This window comes from Engraulis encrasicolus, chromosome 3 (genome assembly GCF_034702125.1).
Source record: "Engraulis encrasicolus isolate BLACKSEA-1 chromosome 3, IST_EnEncr_1.0, whole genome shotgun sequence".
NCBI classification, from domain to species: Eukaryota; Metazoa; Chordata; class Actinopteri; order Clupeiformes; family Engraulidae; genus Engraulis; species Engraulis encrasicolus.
Genome location: NC_085859.1, coordinates 40,592,893 through 40,620,392, shown reverse-complemented (window position 1 = coordinate 40,620,392; position 27,500 = coordinate 40,592,893). Strand labels below are relative to the sequence as shown.

At 44.5% G+C, this 27,500-nt stretch overlaps 1 protein-coding gene across 1 annotated transcript in view; it reads right to left on the bottom strand.

The window, feature by feature from the left end:
* Positions 1-27,500, bottom strand: part of LOC134444737 (coiled-coil domain-containing protein 60-like) — an 89,292-nt gene that overhangs the window by 15,748 nt on the left and 46,044 nt on the right. The window contains exon 7 of the mRNA XM_063193960.1: positions 768-858. Coding sequence (XP_063050030.1) covers positions 768-858 — 91 coding nt within the window. The remainder of the gene's footprint in view (positions 1-767; positions 859-27,500) is intronic.

The following is a 27,500-nucleotide window of genomic DNA, read 5'->3' as shown; positions in this document are numbered from 1 at the left end:
TGGGGGGTCTTGTTTTGTCTCTTTGTCTTTCTCGTCTGCTTATGATTTAATCCTTCATGTTGACTGCCTTGTATCCACTTTAAAAACTCAATAGATACATTGACAAATAAGTGGATAGTGAGGAGAGAGCATTTAAAACTGCAGAACTGATACACACAACAACCAATTAAGTGTTGTTCAGTATCTGACTGCTTGTACGTATGACTAATGAAAAAATTGCCTTGCTTTCCGAATAGTAATGTAATGCATCGCAATGCATCGTAGAATCGAACTGAATCGATCCGAATCAAATCGTTACCTCCCGAATCGTAATCGAATCAAATCGTAAGGGCAGTGCCAATGCACACCACTAGCAGAAAGGGGCAGAAAGAGTAACAGGGAGATAGACAGACAGATTGAAAAAGAGGCCGAATTTGGGATATATTCAGTGGTCGAGTTGTAAAATCAAACCAAGGGAGAGAGTCAGAGATGAATCCTGATGATTGGGGGTTCGGGGGTTTGTCCCCCGATAACAATTTGGAAATTAATTAAATTAATTTATAGTTCTTAAAAGTGCAATTTCAACACAATATGTGAAGAAGGGAGGCCTGTTTTAGAGGGGGATGATTTTTGACCATTTTCATTGAGGGGGATGATTTTAGGCCATTTGTATTGTAGGGGGGGTGGCATCTCCCCCCCTTCCCAATCCCCCTCCAACTCCAGCCCTGAATGTCTTCCAGAAGAAAAGGGACTTGGCTGAGGGCTAAAGTCTGCAACCACCACCACACCTTTGGCTGCGCCACAAACTGCTCCCACTTGGCCTGGATGGCCCTCTCCTTGGCCATGGTCCTCATCACTGCTCTGCTCTCACCTGGACCACTACCACAGAGAGAGAGAGAGAGAGAGAGAGAGAGAGAGAGAGAGAGAGAGAGAGAGAGAGAGAGAGAGAGAGAGAGAGAGAGAGAGAGATGGAGAGAGAAATGGAGAGAGAGAGAGAGAGAGAGAGAGAGGGAGAGAGATTTATACTTGTTTATTGTATTATGCCCAAAGATTCACATTACAGGTGACTGAAAAAGGCAACACATTCAAAGTATGCAAGGAAAAATGTTGCTTTACTGACAGGTTAGGGTGAGGGATGCTTTTGGTCTCGGCACAGCAGAGTATTTTTTCGTTCCCGCAGAGCGCGACTTACCATCATAGCCCAGTTTATACTGCGGGCCATTGGCCCAGGAACTTAGGCCCAGGAACTGAAGCTGAACTGAAGAGTTCCTGGTGCGTTTATACTGCAGGCTAACTGAAAATTCTAAATGGAATGGTAGCCGTGGTAACCCATTCAAAAATGACCTGTAAGCACCAGGGCTAACTGGTGGCCCTGGCAGTTGAGGAGGTCCTGTTACCTAGACAACAGTTCTTGGTTTGGCCCAGTTGGTACAGGGGCTGGGCTTAAGTTCCTGGGCCAACTTTAGCTTATGGCTTTATCAATTGACCATAGGCCTTTTTCCATATATTACTTTTTAAAAAATGCTTCAATGCTGTTTGTCAATGTCAGTTCCTCTCCTGTTCCAGATGAAACATTTCCACACAGCCATGATAGAGAGAGAGAGAGAGCGAGAGAGAGAGAGAGAGAGAGAGAGAGAGAGAGAGAGAAAGCAAGAGAGACCAGTGAGAGAAAGAGACACCACAGAATATTTGGCAGCGACACAAAGTGCTCCCACTTGGCCTGGATGGCTCTCCAGACAGAAGAGGGACAATGACATAACTGTTACACCCTGACCAGTACCACCACGCCTCACACTCTGAAAACTCACTATGGACATAATGTTATGAAACACTGAAACACTGAAACACACACACGCACACGCACACACACACGCCATAGGTCTCTCTCTACAAAAGATGAAAAAATGAGGGCAGAATGTACACAATGTTTCACACACACCCATACACATATATGCACACACACTCAAACACACATGCAAACACACATGCAGAAACTACAGCCACACATACACATACATTATCTCTCTCTGCCTTGGGCACAGATGCATGCATGCGCACACGCACACGCACACACACAAACACATGCATGCACACAACACCCCACACTACACCAGGGACTAGACTTGGGGGGAAATAGGGCCCGGGCACTTTTGGCTTAAAGGGCCCCCCTCATAATTAGCAGCGTAGAACTGACCCACCGGTGGGCCCTGCACCCTTGTGTATTATCATTTCAGAAAATAGGGGCCCACGAGGGTGCAGGGCCCACCGGGAAATGCCCGGTATGCCAGATGTTCAGTCCAGCCCTGCACTACACTCTAACGGTCGGTCTACAAAATATGAAAAAAGGAGGGCAGAATGTACTACCTACACAATGTTTCACACACAGCAAGCACGCATGCACACACGCACACACAAACACATAAACACATGCATGCACACCCAAACCCACAGCCCAAACCCTACACTACAGCACGCAGGTCCCTGAGGGGTGTAGGCTGGCCTGATAAAGTTTCATCACCCTGGTGTGGTGTAGTATATCTGGGAGCTGCTTCCCCCTGTATCATTCCCTCCATAAAGCTTAACTTTATTGGAAATTGGATTGTGAACTGACAGTAGCCCTGCAGGCTGCAATGTGGGGGCTGCTCACTCACTCGTCTGTCCCTCTCTCTCTCTCTCTCTCTCTCTCTCATTCTGGCTTTCTTCATTTTCACTCCTTCTCGGCTCTCTCCTCATTGTCATTCCACCACTGTTTGAACATTCTTTCTTTCATTCATTTTCCCCCCTCTTCTTTCTTCCAGTCCCTCTTTTTTGGGCAACTGTGAGTGACTCATTTCCCTTCTAAACTCTTTCATCTCTGTCATTCTACCGTTCTCTCTCTTTCCTGGTCTGTGTCTTTTATTTTTCTTTAATTTTCTGTAGAATGTTTATTTCTGTCTTTTTATTTTTCTGGCATTTTGTACTCCCCCTTTTATCTTCAGTCTGTCCATTTTCCAATTTTTCAGAATCTTAATTCTTTTTATTTATTGTTAGCCATGCATTTTGGTTTCTCTCTTCACCGGTGTCCTTCTCTCTCTCTCTCTCTCTCTCTCTCTCTCTCTCTCTCTCTCTCACACACACACACACACACACACACACACACACACACACACACACACACACACACACACACACACACACACACACACACACACAAACGCAGGAATGCATTTTTTATTTTGATACATTCAATATAGACATTTTAAAACAATAATTACCAAACTGTCACCACTTATGTTTCCAGCTAACAATGTAACGCCATTTGTGGACTTGGCAACCAGCAGTGCAATCATTGAAACAACCATATCTGTTTCCATGGCAACTAAAATGATTATTTTACACTTGCACGGTTAATCATAACTACCACATAGTAGCCACTTTACTTTGTGATAGAGGGCCTTCCTCAAAACCTAGTGCAGTGCACTTCCAAGTGTATCAGCCTAATTAGTCACGTCCAGTGATTGGATATTCCGTAGAGTTCACCAAAGAGTATCCAATCACTGGGCGTGACTAATTAGGCTGATACACTTGGAAGTGCACTGCACTAGGTTTTGAGAAAGGCCCAGTGGCCTTGGATAACATCGCAACAAACGTAGCAATCTCTCCTACATTAGCACTAGCAACAGTTTCCATGTACAGTAGTTCATGTTTACTTTTCGTGTAGTTTTATTCCCCGGAATTGTGCTCTTTATCTTACTTGCTGCTCTTCTGTTCTCCTCTCTGTCTATCTCTCTGTCCTCCTCGTCTCTCTCTATCTCTGTCTTACTGCATTACATATCATTATTAGTGCGTGGTATAAGATTCAAAATACATTTCAAGAAAGTTGGGCGATGCATAGCCCCATGCTATGCTTTTACATAAAATAATAAGGCAATCCTAATAAATACATGAAATAAATGTGAGTTTGAGAGTGTGAATGCATCGGTCTCCCTCCCTCCCTCTCTCTCCTCCGCCTCTCTGCTTCTCTGGACGTGGCCCTGGCCACCTCATTAGCTAACATCACCTCCATCCGAGCCTATCCATGTTCCCCTGCTCTCTCCTGCTGCCTCTGATCCCTGAGAGCTTCATCTTCTACTTCACACACACACACACACGCGTGCACACACACACAACACCACAGCTTCAGCACTTCCACTCACACATTACGGGAGCGAAATACTCTTATATGCTCAGGAGGTGATTACACTTGGACACTAGAGAGAGGGCACACTACTGGGTGCTCGTAAACACACACACACACACACGCTCTTAATCGGGCAGCTTTGCACCGTTGCACATTACAGTCGCACAACTTCATAGAAGGTGATTATTCTCAGTCAGAGAGTGACCATACATCTTACCTTCCACATGCGCACACGCACACACACACACACACATAGCCAGGCTACGCTCTCCTAGTGACGCAACACCTTCGTACTGCTACTAGTCAGGTCAAGAGCAATGTGAATACTTTCTGAGCTCCGCAGAACCTGGGAACGGTCCTGTGTAGAGGCGTGTTCAAGGCAGTGACGTGGCTTAAGCAGAAACGTTCTATTGGCACTAAGACAATGTTCAGTTTTAAACTTCGGCACAGCCTCGACCAGGAGCAAACCGAGGGAGGCGGGTTAACCAGGCCGTTTGGGAACGTTTTTTTAATCTTCATGGCCAGACCAGAATCTCGGTATGAGATGATAATGATGATAAAGCTAACACACACACACACACACACACACACACACACACACACACACACACACACACACACACACACACACACACACACACACACACACACACACACACACACACACACCTATATGGCCCATGGTAAACAACACTTGTGTTAGATTTTGGCCAATCAGGTAGGTGAGGATATAAAGACTGTGGTGTTCTGTATTAACATCAAAAATCTATGCCGGGACTGTAGCCCAAAGGTTGCCGGTTCGACTCTCGATCCGCCAGGTTGGTGAGGGCAGTAATTAACCAGTGCTCTCCCTCATCCTCCTCCATGACTGAGGTACCCTGAGCATGGTACCGTCCCACCGCACTGCTCCCTTGCATGGGTGAGGCATAAATGCAATTTCGTTGTGTGCAGTATTCACTTGTGTGCTGTGGAGTGCTGTGTTACAATGACAATGTGAGTTGGAGTTTCCCAGTTGGGCTTGGGCTTTCACTTCACTTCACAAGGTGATCCCTCTTCCTTCCTCTCAGACAGAGACAGAGGATTCTGTAATGGCCTGCTGGGTGGACGAAACATTTCTTCTTTCTACCGGATAGTGTGATATGTTGCCACGCTGCTTCTTGGCCAATGCACTATTTCAGGTGGAGACCTGCGGCGACTTCAGGCAGTGGGGTGGAGGGTTGTGGTAGTGTGTGTATGTGTGTGTGTGTGTGTGTGAGAGAGAGAGAGAGAGAAAGAGTGAGAGAGAACGAGAGAGAGAGAGAGAGAGAGAGAGAGAGAGAGAGAGAGTGTGTGTGTGTGTGTGTGTGTGTGTGTGTGTGTGTGAGTGTGTGTGCGTAAGGGGGTGATCTGCTGTCTGTCCCTTTTGGGAGGGAAAGCTTCTACAAGACAGCCAACCATTTTGCCACCCAACACCGTCACACACCCCAAACCATCACCTCCACCTCCACCCACCCTTCCATCCCTCTAACCACCCTTTCACCACCTCCACCAACCCTTCCATTCCTCCAACCACCCCTCCCTCCATCCTTCCATCCATTCCCTCCATGCATCCCTCTCTTCTCCTCAAATCTCTGTTCTACCACCTGTCAGCCCCAGGCTCCCTTCAGTCTGTACATGAATCCCTTCATCATCCATCATGGCCTCCCCCTCTATCCCTCTCTCCCACCCTCCCTCTCTCTATCCCTTCCTCTCTCTATCCCCCCTCTTTTATCCCCCTCTCTCTCCCCCGCTCTCTCCCTCCCTCTCTCTATCCCCCTCTCCCTCCCTCTCTCTATCCCCCTCCCCATCTCCCCTCTCTCTATACCCCTCTTCCCCTCTCCCTCCCTCTCTCTATCTCTCTATCCCTCCCTCTCTCCCCCTCCCTCTCTGCAGGGTGTCGTTAACCCCTATCATCTTAGCGTCTAATTGTCTGTCATCTTGCTAAGAGGCAGGCAGTGGCAGTGGCAGCTTCATTCACTCATTTCTCAAGTTTTTTTGTGTTCTTTTTGTTTTGTTTTTCTGTCTCACTGTTAATCCCATGGGGTCTATTGGTGGGTGTGCATGTGTGCGTGCGTGCGTGTGTGTGTGGGTGTGTGTGTGTGTGGGTGTGTGTGCGTGTTTGTGTATGCATGTGTGTGGAGTGGAGGGGTGAGGGATTTATTTGGGCTGGTGGTATTCTCTCAGGGGCGTTGGTGAGACATCAGCAATTTGTCAGGAGGAAACACATCTGGAGAGGACCTGTTGGAATTCCGGTAAAGGGCTCTAGGGAGAAGGGAGCGAGAGAGAGAGAGAGAGAGAGAGAGAGAGAGAGAGAGAGAGAGAGAGAGAGAGAGAGAGAGAGAGAGAAAGATAGGGGACGTGGGTAGAGGGAGGAGTGCTGGTAAAGGGCCCTGGGGAGAGGAGGGTGGTGGGTATTGTGGAGTCATTGGGGTTCTGGTAGGGGAGAGGATGGTGTGAAGGTTCTGGGGTTGCCAGATGAGGCTGGTGATTTCCAGCCCAAAAAATGCTCAAATCCCGCCTGGAAGCACTAAATCCTGCCCAATTCTATTGATTTCTATAAGTGCCATTTTACCCGCAGACGACCATCCTAAGCAGCCCAAATGAACGAGAAACCGCCCAATCTGGCAACACTGGTGATGGTTGTGGGGATGTTGGAGAGGGGGTGGGGATGGCATGGTGGGATGGGGAGAGAGGGTGGAGTGAAATTACCAAGGGTAAAATTAGGAGGTTGGGGTTGTGTGTGGAGGCGTTGACGAAATCCACATTTGAAAAGAGAAACACCCTCCTGCCTTACAGGGACAAGCATTGACAAATGCAGCAATAAAATGTCATTTTGAAAATCTCTATGAATCTCTAAAATCTCTCCAGCCCTCCAAATCCTGGTGTGTCATACCGAGATGAGACGCCTTGATGGTTTACAGACTTTTCTGTTCTTTAACTTTAACTTTTTGATTCAGTGCCCAGACTACTTGAGGTGGAAATGTATGCTGAACACTGCTTCAGATATTTTTTTATTCTGTATGCTTTTACAATTCTACGCCTAGTCTTTTGGTTGAGATCGCACTTGTTGTGCTAAGTGAAACTAGATGTATGAATAGATGCAGTACATAAGGTCGCTGAACAAATTATATCAACTTTTTCGTGCCTTCTGTTTTATTCTCTACTTTTATGCCTACCTCCCTCTGCATTCGCTACTATGAAAGACATTTCACATTCTGTTCAAGGTCAGGAAAGCAGAGCTTCAAACCTGTACAAAATACTTTTGTAAGACTTCCAAGCACCCTTTACTGCACCAAGTGGGGCAAGATAGGAGGCATTATCAGTCTGATAAGCTAATAGCTAACAGGTTACTAGCCTGATTATCTTGCACTTTCAAATCTCTTCGAGACTTGGTCTGACCAAGAGCATAACAATTAACGTTTCCCAAATGGCATGGTTGACCCGCCTCCCTAGGTTTGCTACTGATTTCCGCCAAAGTGGGTGGAGTTCCTGTTTTTTTGGGAGATCAGAAACAATATTTACATTGTTCTTGGTCTAACTAGAAGCAACGTTCCATCACTAGGAGGGCGTGGCCTGGCTAACAGGTTACTACTATCTCCCTCTTTACAGTCACAGTCACACCTGTCCATGCTGTACACTCCCATCGCAGCCTAATGAAACTTATACATACTGTTACAAGAATGAGCAGGCAAGCGGATGGGTAGGAGAACTTTCTGCTCTTAGACTTTTTGATCCAGTGCCCTGGCTACTTGTGATGGAGTTGTATACTGAACTAGACTGGTTTAGTTTTATGCTTGTACAGTACAACATGCATAGTTTGAATGCACCTGCTGTGTTCAGTGGAACATCATTATTTAACTACTAGATGCAGGAATGGAGTAGGCGACATCAGATCGGTGAAAGATCAAATCGTGTTTTACATTTTATGTTCTGCTTTTCAGACTATGTGCGTTGGTGTATACTTCTATGAAAGTAACTCCACATACACTTTTCAAGATCAGAAAAGCAGAGTTTCAAACTTCTTCAAAAGGCTGCCGAGCACCCTGTAATCGGCACACCAAGAGGGGCCAGATAGGATGCATTATCAGCCTGAGAAGCTGCAATAGCTAACAGCCAATAGCTTAACAGCTAACAGGTTACTACGGGGTCATCCCTGTGTTCCCTGGGTCCTATGTTCCCCGCAACTGGGAAACTTAGGACCCTTTTTTCAAACAGGTTAAGTTTAGGGATGGCTTTGGGAAGGGTTAGATACAATGCAGGGAACATAGAACCTTTTTTTAGAAAAAGGTCCCTAAGGGCTGAATTCTCCCACCCACTTAAGTAAAAAAAAAGCGTGCAACAGCGCCTCCGTGCTTACTCAAGTCAATGATTAAACGGGGCTTCCGCGGGATTTCACCAGTTGCGCACTTTGGGTGGGGCCAGGCCTAGGACTGGGTACCGAAATTCGGTTCCTTAATGGAATTGAATGAAAGGCTAAGGTTCTACTTGGCATCGAAACGAGCCTTGTCTGTCGGTTCCACATTTCGGTTCCTAGATGTCCATCACGTCAGTTATCATTTCGCATTTATAACCCCAGAACGTTAACGCAGTCAGAACGGCAGCCGCTTCTGGCAAAAAATCTGGTAACATTAATTGTGATCATTCTGGCTTGCAGAGACTGCTGGCAGGCTACAACCCCCTTTTAAACAGGTCGTCAAATCATCTATGGATACTAACGCTGTTACGAGAGAAACTACCATCAGCCCATCTTTAATTTGTGTATGGTTTACCGAGAAGAGTAGCCTATTTCTAGCGTTTGTAGACGGCAAAGAATTCAAACTTTGTCTTCGACACAGCCACTGCGAGCCAAGAAACAGCCAGAGGTGTGCAAACGAAGCATTCCATCATTCTCACGCAGATGGTTACATCGGCGTATGAGGAAAGTAAAAGTCGGCAACACTGTTCACTCCACCATGACTCATCAAACAGTGTTGGGGACCTTTTCCCTTTAGTGGTGGGTGCGCGCATTCTCTGACTTTTTGGATTACACCGTGAATCATTGCAAAGTTTAAATTTCATGTCAATAAAATGTAAACTCATATCAGAAGCATCAGGTGAGCTCAGTCACTTTTGGCCGCGAGAGACTTTCTTTGTGCCACGGAAGGCAGTAACGTGTATTATTGAAACTGAAGACTTGATTTCTTCTATGTGGATATTTTTTTTCCGTTTGGTAGCCTATAATTACGGACCATGCAAAGAACTCGAAACAGAGCGCGCCCAGTGCTTCACTGCGTGCGTAACAAGCTATAGCCAAGACGCCTCCGCCCGTTCCCCAAATCCGCCCGCCTACTTATAAGTGATGATAGTTAATTACAGTCCCAGGAAAAAGTTTGTACACCCTTTGAAATTTCTTACCTTTCTGTCAAAATTGGTCATAAAACATGGTCTGATCTTCCCGGAAATCACAAGAAGGAACAACCAGAGTCTGCTTTAACTAATTCAACCCAAACATTTACAAGTTTTCATATTTTCATGGGCCATAAGATGTAAACATTCACAGGACAGCAAGGCATAAGTAAGTACACCCTTGCATTCAATAGGTTTTAACCCTAAGTTAGTCGCAATAACCTCAACCAGATGTTTCCTGTAGTTGCAGATCAGATTAACAAAACAATCTGGATGTATCTGGTCTCCCTCTTCTTTAGAAAACTGCCTCTCGTCAGCAAGGTTTGTGGGATGTCTGGAGTGCATAGTTTTCTTGACTTCATGCCATATAATCTCAATTGTTTTTTGTCAGGACTTTGACTGGGCTATTTCAGAATGTGTATTTCATTATTATGAAGCCATTCTAAAGTCGATTTGCTTCTAAAGTATGGGTTGTTGTCACATTTCGGCACCCATCCTCTTGTGTGCTTGAACTGTGTGACAGACTACCTCACTTTTTTCTGTAAAATATCTCGATAAACTTCTGAGTTCATTGTTCCACTGATAATAGCAAACTGAAAAGGGCCTGAGGCAGCAAGGTAGCCGAATATAATGATGCTCCCGCCACCATACTCAAAGGTGGAGATGATGTTTTGGTGAAGGTGTGGTTCTCCAGTCCTCCTCCAAACATGACATTGTGTGTTCCCCTGAACAATTCAACTTTGGTTTCAACGTTGGTCTACAGAATATTTTGCTGTAATTCTATGAAGCATATAAATGCTTTTTCGCAAACCTCAAAGGTGCAGCAATATTTTTTTGGACAGAAACACCATTCATTTTAGATTGGCAGAATGAATCCCATTTTTAGCTATTCTTGGTTACATGTCCTCTTCTGAGTATGGTGGCGGGAGCATCATTATATGCGGCTACCTTGCTGCCTCAGGCCCTTGACAGTTTGCCATTATCAGTGGAACAATGAACTCAAGTTTATTGTGATATTTTACAGAAAAAACGTGAGGAAGTCTGTCACACAGTTGAAGCACAGAAGAGTATGGGTCCTGAAATGTGACAACAACCCATACTTTAGAAGCAAATCAACTTTAGAATGGCTTCATAATAATGAAATACACATTCTGAAATAGCCCAGTCAAAGCCCTGACAAAAAACAATTGAGATTATATGGCATGAAGTCAAGAAAGCTATGCACTCCAGACATCCCACAAACCTTGCTGACGAGAGGCAGTTTTCTAAAGAAGAGGGAGACCAGATACAAACAGATTGTTTTGTTAATCTGATCTGCAACTACAGGACAAGTCTGGTTGATGATATTGCAACTAACTGAGGGTTAAAACCTACTTAATGCAAGGGTGTACTTACTTATGCCCTGCTCTCCTGTGAATGTTATGGCCTTATGAGAAATAAAAATATGATAACATGTAAATGTTTGGGTGGAATTAATTAAAGCAGAATCTGATTGTTCTGTAACCCACCTCTGGTTTGTTACCAGACACACAGCATACACACACAGCATGCATACACAACAGTGCACAACACACACGCAGACGTAGAGAGCTGCTCCAGCTGTGCAGCTCGGGGTCGGCCCGTTGCTAGGCGACCACTTTGTTAATGACTTTCACTTCTCTTGATTCCTGACTGAGACCTCCACGCTTTTTGATTCTCTGAACTTTCATTAATTGATCTTTCATCTTTCACACTTTCACCTTCCTTCAATTTCCCACACTTCTTTTACTATCTACCGCTATCAACTTTTCCCTTCGGACCTTTTTCTCTATTTTTGGATTTGAAGACTTTTGATTTCAACCGCGAAACTCCGGTGAGTTGTTATTAGCATTTCGCTAATAACATTTAGCCATTTATAAAAACCAATCGGAGCTTTTAGACTGTTATGTAATGAATGACATGTTGTTTCCATATTTATAAGATACTGATATCGTATTGTATTATTTAGGAAGATAACTGTAAGTAGCACTTCTATTATTTTGTGAATAGAAGAAGACGATAAAAGTACAGTAATGTTGATAAGATTTGTATTATAACTTTGCTGTATCCCTAGTACTTGACTGTGATATTCAAAGGCAATTCGAGTCAAGTTATGAACCCCTAAGTCTCTTGTGGCGATACATTTTGTTGTATTTTGTTATATTTTTGTATCTTTTCATGTAATGAATCAGTTACTGTAAACGGACGTTGAAATGAAATCCTCGCGACCAGCAAGGAATTGTTGGATGGTTTTTAGAATGGGCTCGCGTAGCCGCGGCCCATATGATGTTGCCATAAGCATCAGTTATTGTATGACGAAGACTGATTATTGATTTTTATCACTGCTGTATGCAGATTGGTTTTTTAAGTACGCTTGAACCCTGAACCCTGATTGAACCCTGAACCTGATGGCGAGCCTACCCCGTGAACGACGTCCCTGACCAGCGACTGAACCCTGAAGACTGGACCCCCTGCCTTTCCCCAGATAAGCGTCACATACATTGATACAAATACACTCGACACTCCCTCGGACTATTTCCCTCCTTATTATTTTATTTATTTCCCCCTCCACGGACAATCCAGTTTTCCCTTTTAATCTTTGTGGACATTGGCCATTTTATTGTTTTACAGAGCTCTGGTTTTATTTAATTATTTTCACTATTTATTATTTTATTGTTCCGGGTATTTTAATACAGCTACAAGCTGAATACTTGAATTTAACCACCTCATTATTTATTAATAAATATTGTAATTGTTTTCTTGTATATCGACTGTTGTTTGTCAGATCATTTGCTTCTCCAGTAGCGAACCTATAGTCTCTAGGCCCAAGGATATTTCCTCTCCCGTTCCTCTCCTTCTAACTCCCTCCTGTAGAATAATACTTATAATTCTTGTAACCCATTATAGTAGTGGTGTAGTGGGGTTACACAAAACTTGGCGAGCCCTGCCAGGAGAAGCACTGATTTGACATTCAAGTGGAATATACACTGTTATTTGCATAATAGGTATACTCTTATTTTCTAATTCTATTCTATCCTATCTATTTCTTCTTGAACTCACATCTATTTATTACTGTTACTGACAACTACTGATACACACTTACTTGTACTGATACTGATATTCACTTTCATATTATTAACACTGTATTACTGATACTGATAGTTAATGATATACACTTACTTGTACTGATACTGATATTCACTTTCCTATTATTAACACTGTATTATTGATACTGATACTGATATACACTTACTTGTTACTGATACTGATACTGATACTGATACACACTTTCGTAATACTAATACTGACAGTTACTGATTGTTGAAATATCTCTTCATTTTATGTAAACATGGAGATAATTGCACAACAGAATATTAAAATCCCTAACTCTGTCTTAGTTAGTGGGTTATGTGATGACGACCTTGATGGAGAATTTTACACATTTTTAGAAGAAAATGGACCTTTCTCACGTATCATTAATATGAATAGCACTGACTCTGAATTAAAAAACACTGCCATTGTTGAATTTGACTCAGGGCTTACAGTACGCGAATTAGGGCCATTACCTCTTTATAGAGCATCCCCACTTGATCCCAACAAAGTATATTGCGTTCAACTTCTTTCTAGTGTATACTCCAAATATGTAAGTAGTAGTATAACTAAAACTTATCTGAATTCACTGAAAGACATTGCTGAAATGAGCGGCCTGGACTTGCAGTCACTTCTGCAGAGTGAGCTTTCCCATCTCTCAGTTTCCTTGGGAGCTGGAGCCCAACCTGCCTTGGCATCCACAGTCGAGAGTTCAGGTGTATCCACAATGCAGAGCCCCGCCGGAACTTCCAAAAGCTGCCATACATCTCTGGACCGACACAGTACAGAAGACGCCCCCTCTGCCATGGCAGCTGACATCCCTGGTGCCATTCACTCTGCAAACCGGCTGAACTCTGATGGTTCCCCACTCCGCAGACAACCCTCCTATACACCCCCTGTGAGTGAACTCATGACCCCGGAAGTGCAGAAGGTGGTGGTTGAACACGTCATTCGAGCCAACGACTCTGCATCTTCTCACAGCAGTGCGAAACTGAGGTCCTTTTCTGGTAGAATTCCCATTCCCCACCATGAAGTGGATTACGAAACATGGCGCAACCACACCGAATTCTTGCTGTCTGACTCCAGTCTGTCCTCACGGCATATCACAAGAAGGATTGTGGAGAGTTTGCTTGCACCAGCTGCGAATATGATCAAGCACTTAGGTCCCCATGCAAATGCTCAGGCCTACCTACGTGTTCTGGACTCTGCGTATGGCACAGTGGACGACGGTGATGAACTCTTTGCCAAATTCCTCAACACCCACCAGGATGCAGGAGAGAAACCCTCTGCTTACTTAAGCCGCCTGCAGACAGCTCTCAACCAGGTGATTCAAAGAGGAGGTTTGCCACAGAGGGACCATGACCGTCAACTGTTAAAGCAGTTTTGTAGAGGCTGCTGGGACAACACTCTCATCAACAGCCTACAGCTGGAAGTGAAGAAAAATGCTCCACCTCCCTTCTCTCAACTTTTGCTGCTCCTCCGCACTGAAGAGGATAAGCAGGCCGCAAAGTCCATCCGCATGTCTCAGCACCTGGGCCTCCCTCGGCCCAAAGTCCAGTCTAAAGCCCACTATGTCTATGACTGCAATGACGATCTAGACTCTCAGCTCAAAGACACACTCTCTGCCGGTGAGAAACAAATGAAAAAAGAAATAGCCGAACTGAAAGCTCAACTTGCATCACTGAAAGCTTCACAGTCCGAGCAAAACAAGAACACCTCAATGCAGAAAAACAAGCCCAAAAGACACAAACCCAGCTCAGCCCGAACTACTGACCAGCCCTCATTTGCTGAGACCATGTCCAAGAGACCGAAACCTGGCTACTGTTTCAACTGTGGAGAAGATGGCCACCTCTCCTCAGTGTGCAGTGACCCAGCAAATCCAGTGCTAGTTGACACAAAGAGGAAAGCACTCAGAGAGAAACAGCAGGCTTGGGACATAGTCCATGGTGTCTCACGTTCTGCACATTTAAACCAACAGTAGTTTCTGTTATGGGGCAAACGGAAACTGAAACAACCCCTGCCTCACCAACACCCCAAACCCCCCACTTCACAAAGACACCAAGAACTAAAGCAAGACTCTGTTATGCAGGCTCGAAGCACCAGTCCCACCTCCCAAAAGGGCTCATTGGTCAGAAATGCACAGCAAAACTCACCATATCAGGCATACAGTGCAAAAGCTTGCTGGATACCGGTTCTCAGGTGACAACAGTATCCCTGTCTTTTTATGAAGATCACCTGTCCCACCAACCCATTCATCCCATGAGCCACCTCCTTGAAGTTGAGGGAGCTAACGGGCAGTCAGTTCCATACCTTGGGTATGTAGAGATTCATGTGAAGTTCCCCAAAGAATTCATCAAGTCTGCACCTGAAATAGACACCCTGGCTTTAGTCATCCCTGACATCCGCTCCAACAGTGACATACCTGTCCTCATTGGCACCAACACACTGGACCTGCTTTATGATGAGCACTGTGATTCCCCTACCACCAGCTTGACTTCCACTTCACACGGATACGCACAGATATTGAAAATGCTGGCATACAGAAAGACACAGCGAGATAGTGGACATCTTGGAACAGTAACACTGAGAAGTAAAGTGCCCAAAGTCATCCCAGCTAGAGGAAGAGTTCCACTCGAGGGTCACGTGAGCAGCAGCAACGTCAACACTGAAAGCTATGCCCTGATAGAACATCCAACCACGTCAGCTCTGCCAGGTGGAATCCTTGTAGACTCTTGCCTCATCACCCTGCCATCTCGGCACCCCTTCAAACTTCCTGTCTGGGTGCGGAATGAAACAGAGCACGACATCACTCTGCCCATGAACTGTGTCATTGCTGAGTTGACCATCCCCCATGAAATCCTTCCCAGTCCCCCTCCGGAATTAAATCAGACTGAAACAGTCAGATGTTGTCAGCTGTCCTATCAGCAGCCATGTTCAGCTGAAACACCTGATTTAAAGTTTGATTTTGGTGACTCCCCACTCTCAGAGCCCTGGAAGAAAAGAGTCACAAACACCCTGAGCCACTTCTCTGATGTCTTTGCCCATCATGAATTGGATTATGGCCATGCAACCAAAGTGAAACATCGCATTCATCTTCATGATGACACTCCATTCAAACTGAGGTCAAGGCCAATCCACCCCCAAGATTTTGAAGCTGTGAGGAAACACCTGAAAACACTCCTTGATGCAGGAGTGATTCGTCATTCAGAGTCCCCCTACTCCTCCCCAATTGTTGTCGTCCGCAAAAAGAATGGAGATGTGCGGCTATGTATCGATTACAGGAAACTCAATTCCTTGACAGTACGTGATGCCTATGCACTCCCCAATCTTGAAGAAGCCTTTTCAGCCCTTGCTGGGTCCAAATGGTTTTCAGTGATGGACCTCAAGTCTGGTTATTACCAGATTGAAATGGAGGAGCGGGATAAAGGAAAGACAGCTTTTGTATGCCCGCTGGGGTTTTATGAGTTTAACCGTATGCCCCAGGGGATTACCAATGCACCCAGTACTTTTCAAAGATTGATGGAGAGATGCATGGGAAACCTCAATCTGAAAGAAGTACTTGTATTTTTAGATGACGTCATTGTTTTTTCTAGCACTCTAGAAGAACATGAAAGCAGACTTTTACATGTACTCCAACAGTTAAGAGAACACGGCCTGAAGCTCTCGCCTTCAAAGTGCAGCTTTTTTCAAAGCTCAGTGCGTTATTTGGGGCATATCGTTTCAAGCAAAGGTGTGGAGACTGATCCTGAGAAAGTCAGTGCCCTCCGCACGTGGCCCAGACCCCAAAATCTCAAAGACCTCAAGTCATTCCTAGGCTTTGCGGGATATTATCGTCGCTATGTGAAAGACTATTCCAAAATCATCAAACCCCTGAATGACCTCACAAAGGGCTACCCACCCAACCAGAAGGGAAAGAGAGCGACAACAACCTCTGGACCATACTTCAATATCAAGGAGCCATTTGCAAACCGCTGGACAGATGAATGTCAGCAAGCTTTTGAAACCATCATAGAGAAACTAACATCAGCACCTGTACTTGGATATGCAAATCCAAAACTCCCATATGTCCTCCACACGGATGCGAGCACCGTTGGGCTAGGTGCTGTCCTCTATCAAGAACAAGATGGTGAAATGCGAGTAATTGCTTATGCAAGTAGAGGACTGTCCCCCTGTGAAAAACGCTATCCAGCTCACAAGCTTGAATTCCTTGCATTGAAATGGTCCATAGCAGAGAAATTTCAAGATTATTTGTATGGCAACACATTCACTGTAGTGACAGATAATAATCCTCTCACCTATATTCTGAAGTCTGCCAAGCTTGACGCTACCAGTTATAGGTGGTTAGCAGCCCTTTCCACATTCGATTTCAACATCAAATATCGTGCTGGGAAGTGCAATCAAGATGGCGATGGTCTTTCCAGACGACACCACGATACTCTGCCAGACGACCATGGTTCTCTCAAGGAAAGGGAACGGATAGAACAATTCACCTCTCGTCATTTACCTCCAGCCCCTGACCAGAGCCTGTCTGTTGAGACCATACATGCCCTTTGTCACCGACATCTCTTGAGTGACGCGGATGATAACCTGCCCTCCATCACCCTGGTAGAATCTCTTTCACTCCATGCCGATGCAGTGCCAGATTTGTACGAGGAGGACATGGCATTTGGCTGTCCAACCTTACCTACCTACAGCAAGGGAGAGCTCCGTCACCAACAGAGAGCAGATCCAGTCATAAGCGCTGTGGTTGAGCTTTTGGAGGCAGCCAATGTAGCGAAACCCAATGTGAACACAGAATCCTTGGAGCTGAAGCTATTGCTGAAACAATGGAAAAAACTGGAAATGAGAGATGGTCTTCTTTATAGAACACGACAGGCAGACAATGCCATTACCTACCAGTTTGTGGCCCCCAAAACCCTGAGACCCACCATTCTCCAGTGCCTCCACGATGAGATGGGGCACATGGGCCTGGAAAGAACTGTAGATTTAGCCCGTTCAAGATTCTATTGGCCCAAAATGGCTGCAGATGTGGAAGACAAGATTAAAACATGTGGACGCTGTGTGCGGAGGAAAACACCACCTGAGAAATCCGCACCCCTTGTGAATATCCAAACAACTCGTCCCATGGAATTAGTATGCATGGATTATCTGTCCTTGGAGCCTGATAGCCACAATACAAAAGACATCTTAGTCATCACCGATCATTTCACAAAGTATGCAGTGGCTATACCTACCAAAGACCAGAAGGCTACCACAGTTGCAAAAGTACTCTGGGAACAGTTTCTAGTGCATTACGGGTTTCCTGAACGCCTACTGAGTGACCAGGGCAGGGACTTTGAATCCCAACTCATCAAAGAATTGTGTGTCCTTGCTGGTATCACCAAAGTACGCACCAGTCCATATCACCCTAGGGGGAACCCAGTTGAGCGTTTTAACCGAACTCTTTTAAGTATGTTAGGTACCCTGACAGACAAGAAGAAAAGTCACTGGCGTGACTATGTGAAACCCCTGACACATGCTTATAATTGCACTAAGAATGAGGTGACCGGGTTCAGCCCATACGAATTGATGTTTGGACGCCAACCAAGGCTCCCTGTAGACATTGCATTCTGTTTGCCTGCTAAGAAGTCCGCTCACAAGACTCACTCCCAGTATGTTAAAAGTCCTACTTGAAGGAAAGCTACAACGTAGCCATCACCAATGCTAAGAAAGTAGCTGACAAGAACAAAAAGAGATTTGATTTAAAAGTGAGAGAGTCATGTCTGGAAGTCGGAGATCGAGTTCTTGTCCGCAACCTCAGACTTCGTAACAGGCATAAACTTGCTGATCGATGGGAGCCCAATGTGTATTTCATACAGAAGAGAGCAGGAGAGCTGCCAGTCTACACCGTGTGTCCTGTGGGCCAGGATGGCCCAACACGTACTCTACACAGAGATCTCCTGCTGCCTTGTGGTAACCTGTGTGAGCCTGAGGAAGACAAGCCAGTAAAGTCGAGACCTCGGCGGCCACGAACACGACAGAGTCCACTTCCAGCTCCAGAGGAGAGCCGTGATTCAGATGACGATTCGTCGTGTGACGAGCCAGTGAAGCCGAGACCCCGCCGCTCACGAACCCGGCAGAGTCAACCTCCAGCTCCAGAAGTGAGTTCTGACTCAGCGGATGATTCGTCAAGCTGCTCCTTCCAGCCATCCGCCACCCCTGAGAGACGCTTCAAGGTGTTTGATGTCGCTGCTGCAACCACCCAGCGCCCAGTCCTTGCTTCTGCTGCTGAAGGTCCTGGCCATCCTGCTGCAACCACCCAGCGCCCAGTCCGTGCTTCTGCTGCTGAAGGTCCTGGCCATCCTGCTGCAACCACCCAGCGCCCAGTCCGTGCTTCTGCTGCTGAAGGTCCTGGCCATCCTGCTGCAACCACCCAACGCCCAGTCCGTGCTGCTGCTGCTGAAGGTCCTGGCCATCCTCCTGTAACCACCCAGTGCCCAGTCCGTGCCTCTGCTGCTGAAGGTCCTGGCCATCCTGCTGCCGTCAAGGATCCAGGCCCTCTTACTGCTGCTCTTTCCATTGACCATGGAGTGAAGCCTCAAACAACAGAGATCATTGAAACTGCATTACCAGAACATCACAATGCCATGGAAAACGAGCCTCGGGAGGAAGACCTGGAGAGAGAGTCGTTGAGAGTACCTGAACACAATGAAGTGGCAGATGACGCAACGCAAGATGTGCCAGATGATGACGTGCCTTCTGATGATCTTCCCAGGAGATCAGAGAGAATGCGGAGAGCTCCCAGCCGCCTTCAGTACTCCCACTTAGGAAACCCCCTGATCTTGTTTGCTCACAACCTTTTAGACAGTTTTAGTACAGCCCTAACCTCCTTTAACGAGTTAGATAATCACTCGCTCCTTAGAATCTAGCTTTTAGTGCAAAAGCCATTAGAACCCTTGAAGGGACTCAATGTAACTTTAAGGGGGGAGAGTGTAACTCGCAAAAGCTTTTAGAACCCTTGAAGGGACTCAAGGTAATTTAGGGGGGGAGCGTGTAACCCACCTCTGGTTTGTTACCAGACACACAGCATACACACACAGCATGCATACACAACAGTGCACAACACACACGCAGACGTAGAGAGCTGCTCCAGCTGTGCAGCTCGGGGTCGGCCCGTTGCTAGGCGACCACTTTGTTAATGACTTTCACTTCTCTTGATTCCTGACTGAGACCTCCACGCTTTTTGATTCTCTGAACTTTCATTAATTGATCTTTCATCTTTCACACTTTCACCTTCCTTCAATTTCCCACACTTCTTTTACTATCTACCGCTATCAACTTTTCCCTTCGGACCTTTTTCTCTATTTTTGGATTTGAAGACTTTTGATTTCAACCGCGAAACTCCGGTGAGTTGTTATTAGCATTTCGCTAATAACATTTAGCCATTTATAAAAACCAATCGGAGCTTTTAGACTGTTATGTAATGAATGACATGTTGTTTCCATATTTATAAGATACTGATATCGTATTGTATTATTTAGGAAGATAACTGTAAGTAGCACTTCTATTATTTTGTGAATAGAAGACGATAAAAGTACAGTAATGTTGATAAGATTTGTATTATAACTTTGCTGTATCCCTAGTACTTGACTGTGATATTCAAAGGCAATTCGAGTCAAGTTATGAACCCCTAAGTCTCTTGTGGCGATACATTTTGTTGTATTTTGTTATATTTTTGTATCTTTTCATGTAATGAATCAGTTACTGTAAACGGACGTTGAAATGAAATCCTCGCGACCAGCAAGGAATTGTTGGATGGTTTTTAGAATGGGCTCGCGTAGCCGCGGCCCATATGATGTTGCCATAAGCATCAGTTATTGTATGACGAAGACTGATTATTGATTTTTATCACTGCTGTATGCAGATTGGTTTTTTAAGTACGCTTGAACCCTGAACCCTGATTGAACCCTGAACCTGATGGCGAGCCTACCCCGTGAACGACGTCCCTGACCAGCGACTGAACCCTGAAGACTGGACCCCCTGCCTTTCCCCAGATAAGCGTCACATACATTGATACAAATACACTCGACACTCCCTCGGACTATTTCCCTCCTTATTATTTTATTTATTTCCCCCTCCACGGACAATCCAGTTTTCCCTTTTAATCTTTGTGGACATTGGCCATTTTATTGTTTTACAGAGCTCTGGTTTTATTTAATTATTTTCACTATTTATTATTTTATTGTTCCGGGTATTTTAATACAGCTACAAGCTGAATACTTGAATTTAACCACCTCATTATTTATTAATAAATATTGTAATTGTTTTCTTGTATATCGACTGTTGTTTGTCAGATCATTTGCTTCTCCAGTAGCGAACCTATAGTCTCTAGGCCCAAGGATATTTCCTCTCCCGTTCCTCTCCTTCTAACTCCCTCCTGTAGAATAATACTTATAATTCTTGTAACCCATTATAGTAGTGGTGTAGTGGGGTTACAGTTCCTTCTTGAGATTTCCGGGAAGATCAGATCATGTTTTATGATCAATTTTGACAGAAATGTAAGAAATTTCAAAGGGTGTACAAACTTTTTCAAAAGTTGGAAAATTGTCAATAGGCCAAATCCTGACAGTCAACGGGACGACAGTGACAGGTCAGACAGTGCACCCTGCTTTTCCACATAACACTCCCTGCGCGAGGCCAAAATCCCCTCACACAGGGCATGTTTTAAAAGGAGCGTGTGCAGCGTAAAAAATGAAATATGAGTTTCTCCTTGTTTTGCCGCTCAAGTTGTCTGGGGCTGATGCAAAACTTCATGCTGGTTCAGTTTGTAATCAGGTAAATTCGCACGGTTGTCTGCGCGATTGCCATGAACATCGACTGTATGACTATGACCTGATGCTCCGATGCAAAGATGCACAACCACGAAATGGATAGGGTTGGATTTAGATTGTAGATTTAAAATAAATTCCCGGGAACTTCAACTGGATAATGAGGTAGGCTCGGTGGTCGTTTTTTTAAACATTTCGTTCAGTGTTTATAAATTAGGAACCGAAAATGGCACCGTCAGGAACCGGCATTGAAACGTAGGTTCTGGAACCGGAACCGGAACCGAAAAATTCTGATCGGTACTCAGCCCTAGCCAGGCTAAAATCGGGGAGCTTCTCATGTAAACCAATTTTAAGCGTATTCTCCCGTCCACTTACGCGCTTTTCCCTTTACGCACATCAAAGGGCTGTAGTAAGGGCAAGCGCCACTATGAGGTAAAATGTAATATTGCATTTGATGCCCGCTTGGCTTGCATTTTGATGCTTTGTTGATGTTCCTTACTGTCAGCGTGAGTCCAAATCGAAATTCACAGTTCCATATAAACATCCTACATTCATTGTGACAAAATATGACCAGCTGCCCAGAGCATGTTCTCATATCGGTGAACTTACAAACAAAAGCAAGTAATTAATGAATCAGTATGAGGATCATCATGTTGTCCCCACGGACGATAACCAAAAAAACCAAAAACACCTCGTTGCACCATGCCAAGTTGACAAGGCACGTCAGACTAAAGACCGCTGTTCCAGTCATCCTAACAGCCACCCAAAGTATGCCTATTCAAAAACAACCTTCACCATTTTTACTATGTTGTAGCCACAACGTTAAGTAAAGGGTTTTTATTGCAACTCCTCCACTTTTGTGATTTATTGGAACTCGTGCATATGTGCATGTAGCCTATTAAACTTTCTGAACTGATGCCCGACATACAAAACCACCACCTACTGAGGTAGGCTACAGGTTATCCTATCTGTTTTTGTAAGGCAGACAATATTTCCTGAATCTCATTACAGCTAAACGTAAAAAGGAAGGCCTATATCAGAGCATGTCTTTGGCATTTCGCCTCTGGTCTCTATTACACCCCATCAGCTGCGCGATTAAGTCCTGGCTTTGAAATGGTAGTATTATGGGATGGTCAGGACCAGGCTAATTAATTCCCATGTCTGCGACAGAATATAAAGTCTTCCTTGTTCATTCTTCAGCATGCATGTAGCCTAAGTGTCATATGCTGACGGACAGCTGAGATCCACATATTTCCAATGATATTAATGTCACGTTGCTGTACAGAGAAGCGGAGAAGCGCTTTTAAAAGTCAGCAAATACAAAGTGTTTGTTACTGTGGGAATTAAGAGGCAATGATCAGCATTTTAAATCAGTTTTTGATTTCCGGAATTGTCTAGGCCAGCCATTCTCAAACTTCAGAAGACCAAGACCCACTTTGAAATGTGCAAACATTCTGGGACCCACCCAATATTTAAGCAATATGACCCGAGTGGGAGGGATGATGTTGACGGATATCATCCCTGGTGTGGTTCGGCCATAGGCACGAAGCCGAAGGCTGAGTGCCGTCGGCAATCACACCAGGGATGATATACGTTAAACATCATCCCGACCACGAGGGTCATATTGCTTTTATACAATAGTTCAATTGCCAACAAAATACCAGAATAAATGTTCAAATTCATGTTTATTAGTTACCTTCATCATACTTTGTTTACCTGCTCCGCTAAGCAAAGTAGTTCCGAATTGATTATGGTTGCTATGCAATGACGAGCTGACAGCGCCAGCGCGTAAAGTTCCATGAAACGCTGTGAAGTGCATTTCTGTGTGGACTGCGAATGGGCTTCGCTTAGCCTACTAAAATGATGCATGATAAATGAAAACACTGTGCAACTTCAACATTTTAGTAGATGCCTACTTTTATAAGCCTTTTGGCCGACATTGATTTTCACGTTTTTGTGGACCACAAAACTTGCTGATAGCTGCGTAAAGACACACCTCGTCTTTCCCTCTCCAGTGCCGCATGAGATCCGAGCGCTGTTCTCACACGCACAACCACACAAATCAATCCCTTGTAGGCCTATGATATCCCGATGTCTGCTTTAGGCTACTGCAGGCTACAACTTTGCTGCTGAAACACTTTCATAGGCAAACGTCTGATGTGGGTGCGAACCCGAGATGGGTTCGCGTTTTCCCTCCCAATAAACTAAAAGGCAACTCATTCCAGTTCCAAGCGGCCATCATTTTAAATTGCATGGCACACGGTATCTTGCTTCCAGATGCCCACTTTGTAGGCTACTATTAATTGATTTGCACGTGGTGGATGGCAAGCTTTGCTGATAGCCTAGGCTGTATTTTTAAGCCATCTCTTCCTCGTCATTCCCTCTCCCGCAGCGCAAATGAGATCCGATTATAGCGGTTCTCATACACTGCAGGAGACTGACATAGCCTTTCTGTAGCTGTGTCGAAAAAGTGTCAAAAAAACTCCCGCATATCTCCCGTTTGAAACTATCTTCCGTGTATGAACAGATATTTAACGTAGGCTACATGTGTTAGATTGCCTTCAAAAGACTACGAAATAGAGGTCGCAGAGGTGTGCCAACTTCCCAGACAACTGCACTAGAATCAGATCACTTCTTTCCTCTCTGCCAGAATCCAAATACCAACGGGGATAGGCTACGCGTCTCTGTCATGCGGGCGTGCGTGCGCCCAACTTAGTCCAGCATTGAACAATGGAATAGAATGATGGTGAGTTCAAAATACGCGGCCCTGGTTACATTCACTTTCTCCGCAGTAGACTATGAGATAGAATGATGGCGAGTTCAAAATGCGCGGCCCTGGTTACATTCTATCCACGGCGGAGTGATTATTAGGTGTGATGAGTCTCCGGGGATGATGTCCACCTAGACATCATCCTCCTTACCGACGCGTAGAATGCCAATAGAACGCGTCTCGTCCAATCAGACATCGCAAAATAAATTGACCGGATCTAACTATTGTATAAAATATAATATAATATACATTATACATCATTCTATTCCATTGTTCAATGCTGGACTAAGTTGGGCGCACGCACGCCCGCATGACAGAGACGCGTAGCCTATCCCCGTTGGTATTTGGATTCTGGCAGAGAGGAAAGAAGTGATCTGATTCTAGTGCAGTTGTCTGGGAAGTTGGCACACCTCTGCGACCTCTATTTCGTAGTCTTTTGAAGGCAATCTAACACATGTAGCATACGTTAAATATCTGTTCATACACGGAAGATAGGCCTAGTTTCAAACGGGAGATATGCGGGAGTTTTTTTGACACTTTTTCGACACAGCTACAGAAAGGCTATGTCAGTCTCCTGCAGTGTATGAGAACCGCTATAATCGGATCTCATTTGCGCTGCGGGAGAGGGAATGACGAGGAAGAGATGGCTTAAAAATACAGCCTAGGCTATCAGCAAAGCTTGCCATCCACCACGTGCAAATCAATTAATAGTAGCCTACAAAGTTGGCATCTGGAAGAAAGATACCGTACCATACAATTTAAAATGATGGCCGCTTGGAACTGCAATGAGTTGCCTTTTAGTTTATTGGGAGGGAAAACGCGAACCCATCTCGGGTTCGCACCCACATCAGACGTTTGCCTATGAAAGTGTTTCAGCAGCAAAGTTGTAGCCTGCAGTAGCCTAAAGCAGACATCGGGATATCATAGGCCTACAAGGGATTGATTTGTGTGGTTGTGCGTGTGAGAACAGCGCTCGGATCTCATGCGGCACTGGAGAGGGAAAGACGAGGTGTTTACGCAGCTATCAGCAAGTTTTGTGGTCCACAAAAACGTGAAAATCAATGTCGGCCAAAAGGCTTATAAAAGTAGGCATCTACTAAAATGTTGAAGTTGCACAGTGTTTTCATTTATCATGCATCATTTTAGTAGGCTAAGCGAAGCCCATTCGCAGTCCACACAGAAATGCACTTCACAGCGTTTCATGGAACTTTACGCGCTGGCGCTGTCAGCTCGTCATTGCATAGCAACCATAATCAATTCGGAACTACTTTGCTTAGCGGAGCAGGTAAACAAAGTATGATGAAGGTAACTAATAAACATGAATTCGAACATTTATTCTGGTATTTTGTTGGCAATTGAACTATTGTATAAAAGCAATATGACCCTCGTGGTCGGGATGATGTTTAACGTATATCATCCCTGGTGTGATTGCCGACGGCACTCAGCCTTCGGCTTCGTGCCTATGGCCGAACCACACCAGGGATGATATCCGTCAACATCATCCCTCCCACTCGGGTCATATTGCTTAAATATATAATATAATGTAATACAATATAGGCATAATATAATATGATAGGCATATAATATAATATAATATAATATAATATAATATAATATAATATAATATAATATAATATAATATAATATAATATAATATAATATAATATAAATCAGTTATTAATAATTTCTATGCATGTGTGTGTGGTTTTCCGAAAGGGAAACAAATGATAAAGGATAAAATTACTCCTAAATACTGAATATGAAATTAACAAGAAACAAGCCAGCATTCAGGCTCAGAGAAATATGCATTAGCCTTGACATAGCCTATGTGAGCTAAAAACTAATGCTGCTTAATAGTTAGGAAATACTGTAGGCCTTGGAAGTCAAAATGGCAATGTTTCCCCTCACAACCGACTGAAAAATTATTACAAATATACATTGTACACATACATCAAAACACCATAAGCGTGAAAATACACCATATCTCGACGGCAGATAGAAAATGTAACACTGTACATCGCGGGTGTAAAATATTACATAAAATATGTAATATGCAAATGTAAATGTAAATGTTTTATGTAAATATTACATAAAACATCGCGGGTGTAAAATATTACCTCTGCGATTGAAATAATGACACAATATTTAAACATAGCCTACATCCTGCCTAATAGTACTCCATAACACATAAAAACACAAAATAAGGAAGTATACTCACGTTTCTGGACGAACAAAAGACATAAGATCACTAAACAACAAGTGATTATCTAACCAACATTTGAGGATAATTTTTCCAGGACCGTTCTCTGCGGCATCTGCTGTACCGCCCATAGTTTGAGAATCACTGGTCTAGGCAACACGCCAAACTCTTCAATCAACCTGTTGCTGTGCTCCAAAACACCGAGCTACAGTTCCCGCGAATGGGACACATTGCGTTTCATTTCATTATCTCACCTCCACTACTCGCTTGGTGTTTGTGAAAAGGAGGGAAGGTTAGCTTTTGAAATGATTTTGTGTGACAACTTTTGCCACGTGGTTTTAAATTCAAAGTTAAAGTTCAGTTTTGGCTTTCAATGGATTGCCGAGGTTTTCACATGGTTGATCTGAAAATCCATGCTCCGTGGTTTCTTCGTAGCCACAACTGATGAACTTGGCAAAGACTCATCCCTCCATTTAGCATATATAACGCCCATGTTGGGCTACACGCTGTTTTTCTGAGTTAAGCGCAAGGGGTGTGGTAATATTTCAGACAGGGCTTTGAACCGTTATTTTTTTCCAAACGTTCCGTTCCGAACAGAAACGGAATTATAACGTTTCCGGTTATGGGTTCCACCAATAAATTGACGTTCCCGAACCGGTTAGAACAAAAAAATATTGTTCCCGGAACGGTTAATTTCGTTCCTGTCAGCTGATTACTCCCCATAGGCCTAACTGACGTTAATTATCCGAGAAAGACGGAAGTACAAGTGAGTCAGCCTACATTCCAAACTGTTTATTCAAGCGGATGAAAAGAATATCCTCCAGAATTTTGTCATTCAGGGACGACCTAAGCGGAGAAGCGGAGAATAAACCTCAATGATGAAAATGCGCGCTCCACGCTGACTTGGGTCACGGGGAGCGCTATGATGGACATTGTGAGTTTGTGCATATTTGAAGCGGCCATGGATGCCCAATAACACCGAACATTCTCGGTGCGCTTTACATGCGCTTCTCTGCAATGTCTTACAATGATGCAATGGAAACTCTGCCCTTTTGTATGACAGTGGTTTCTCTA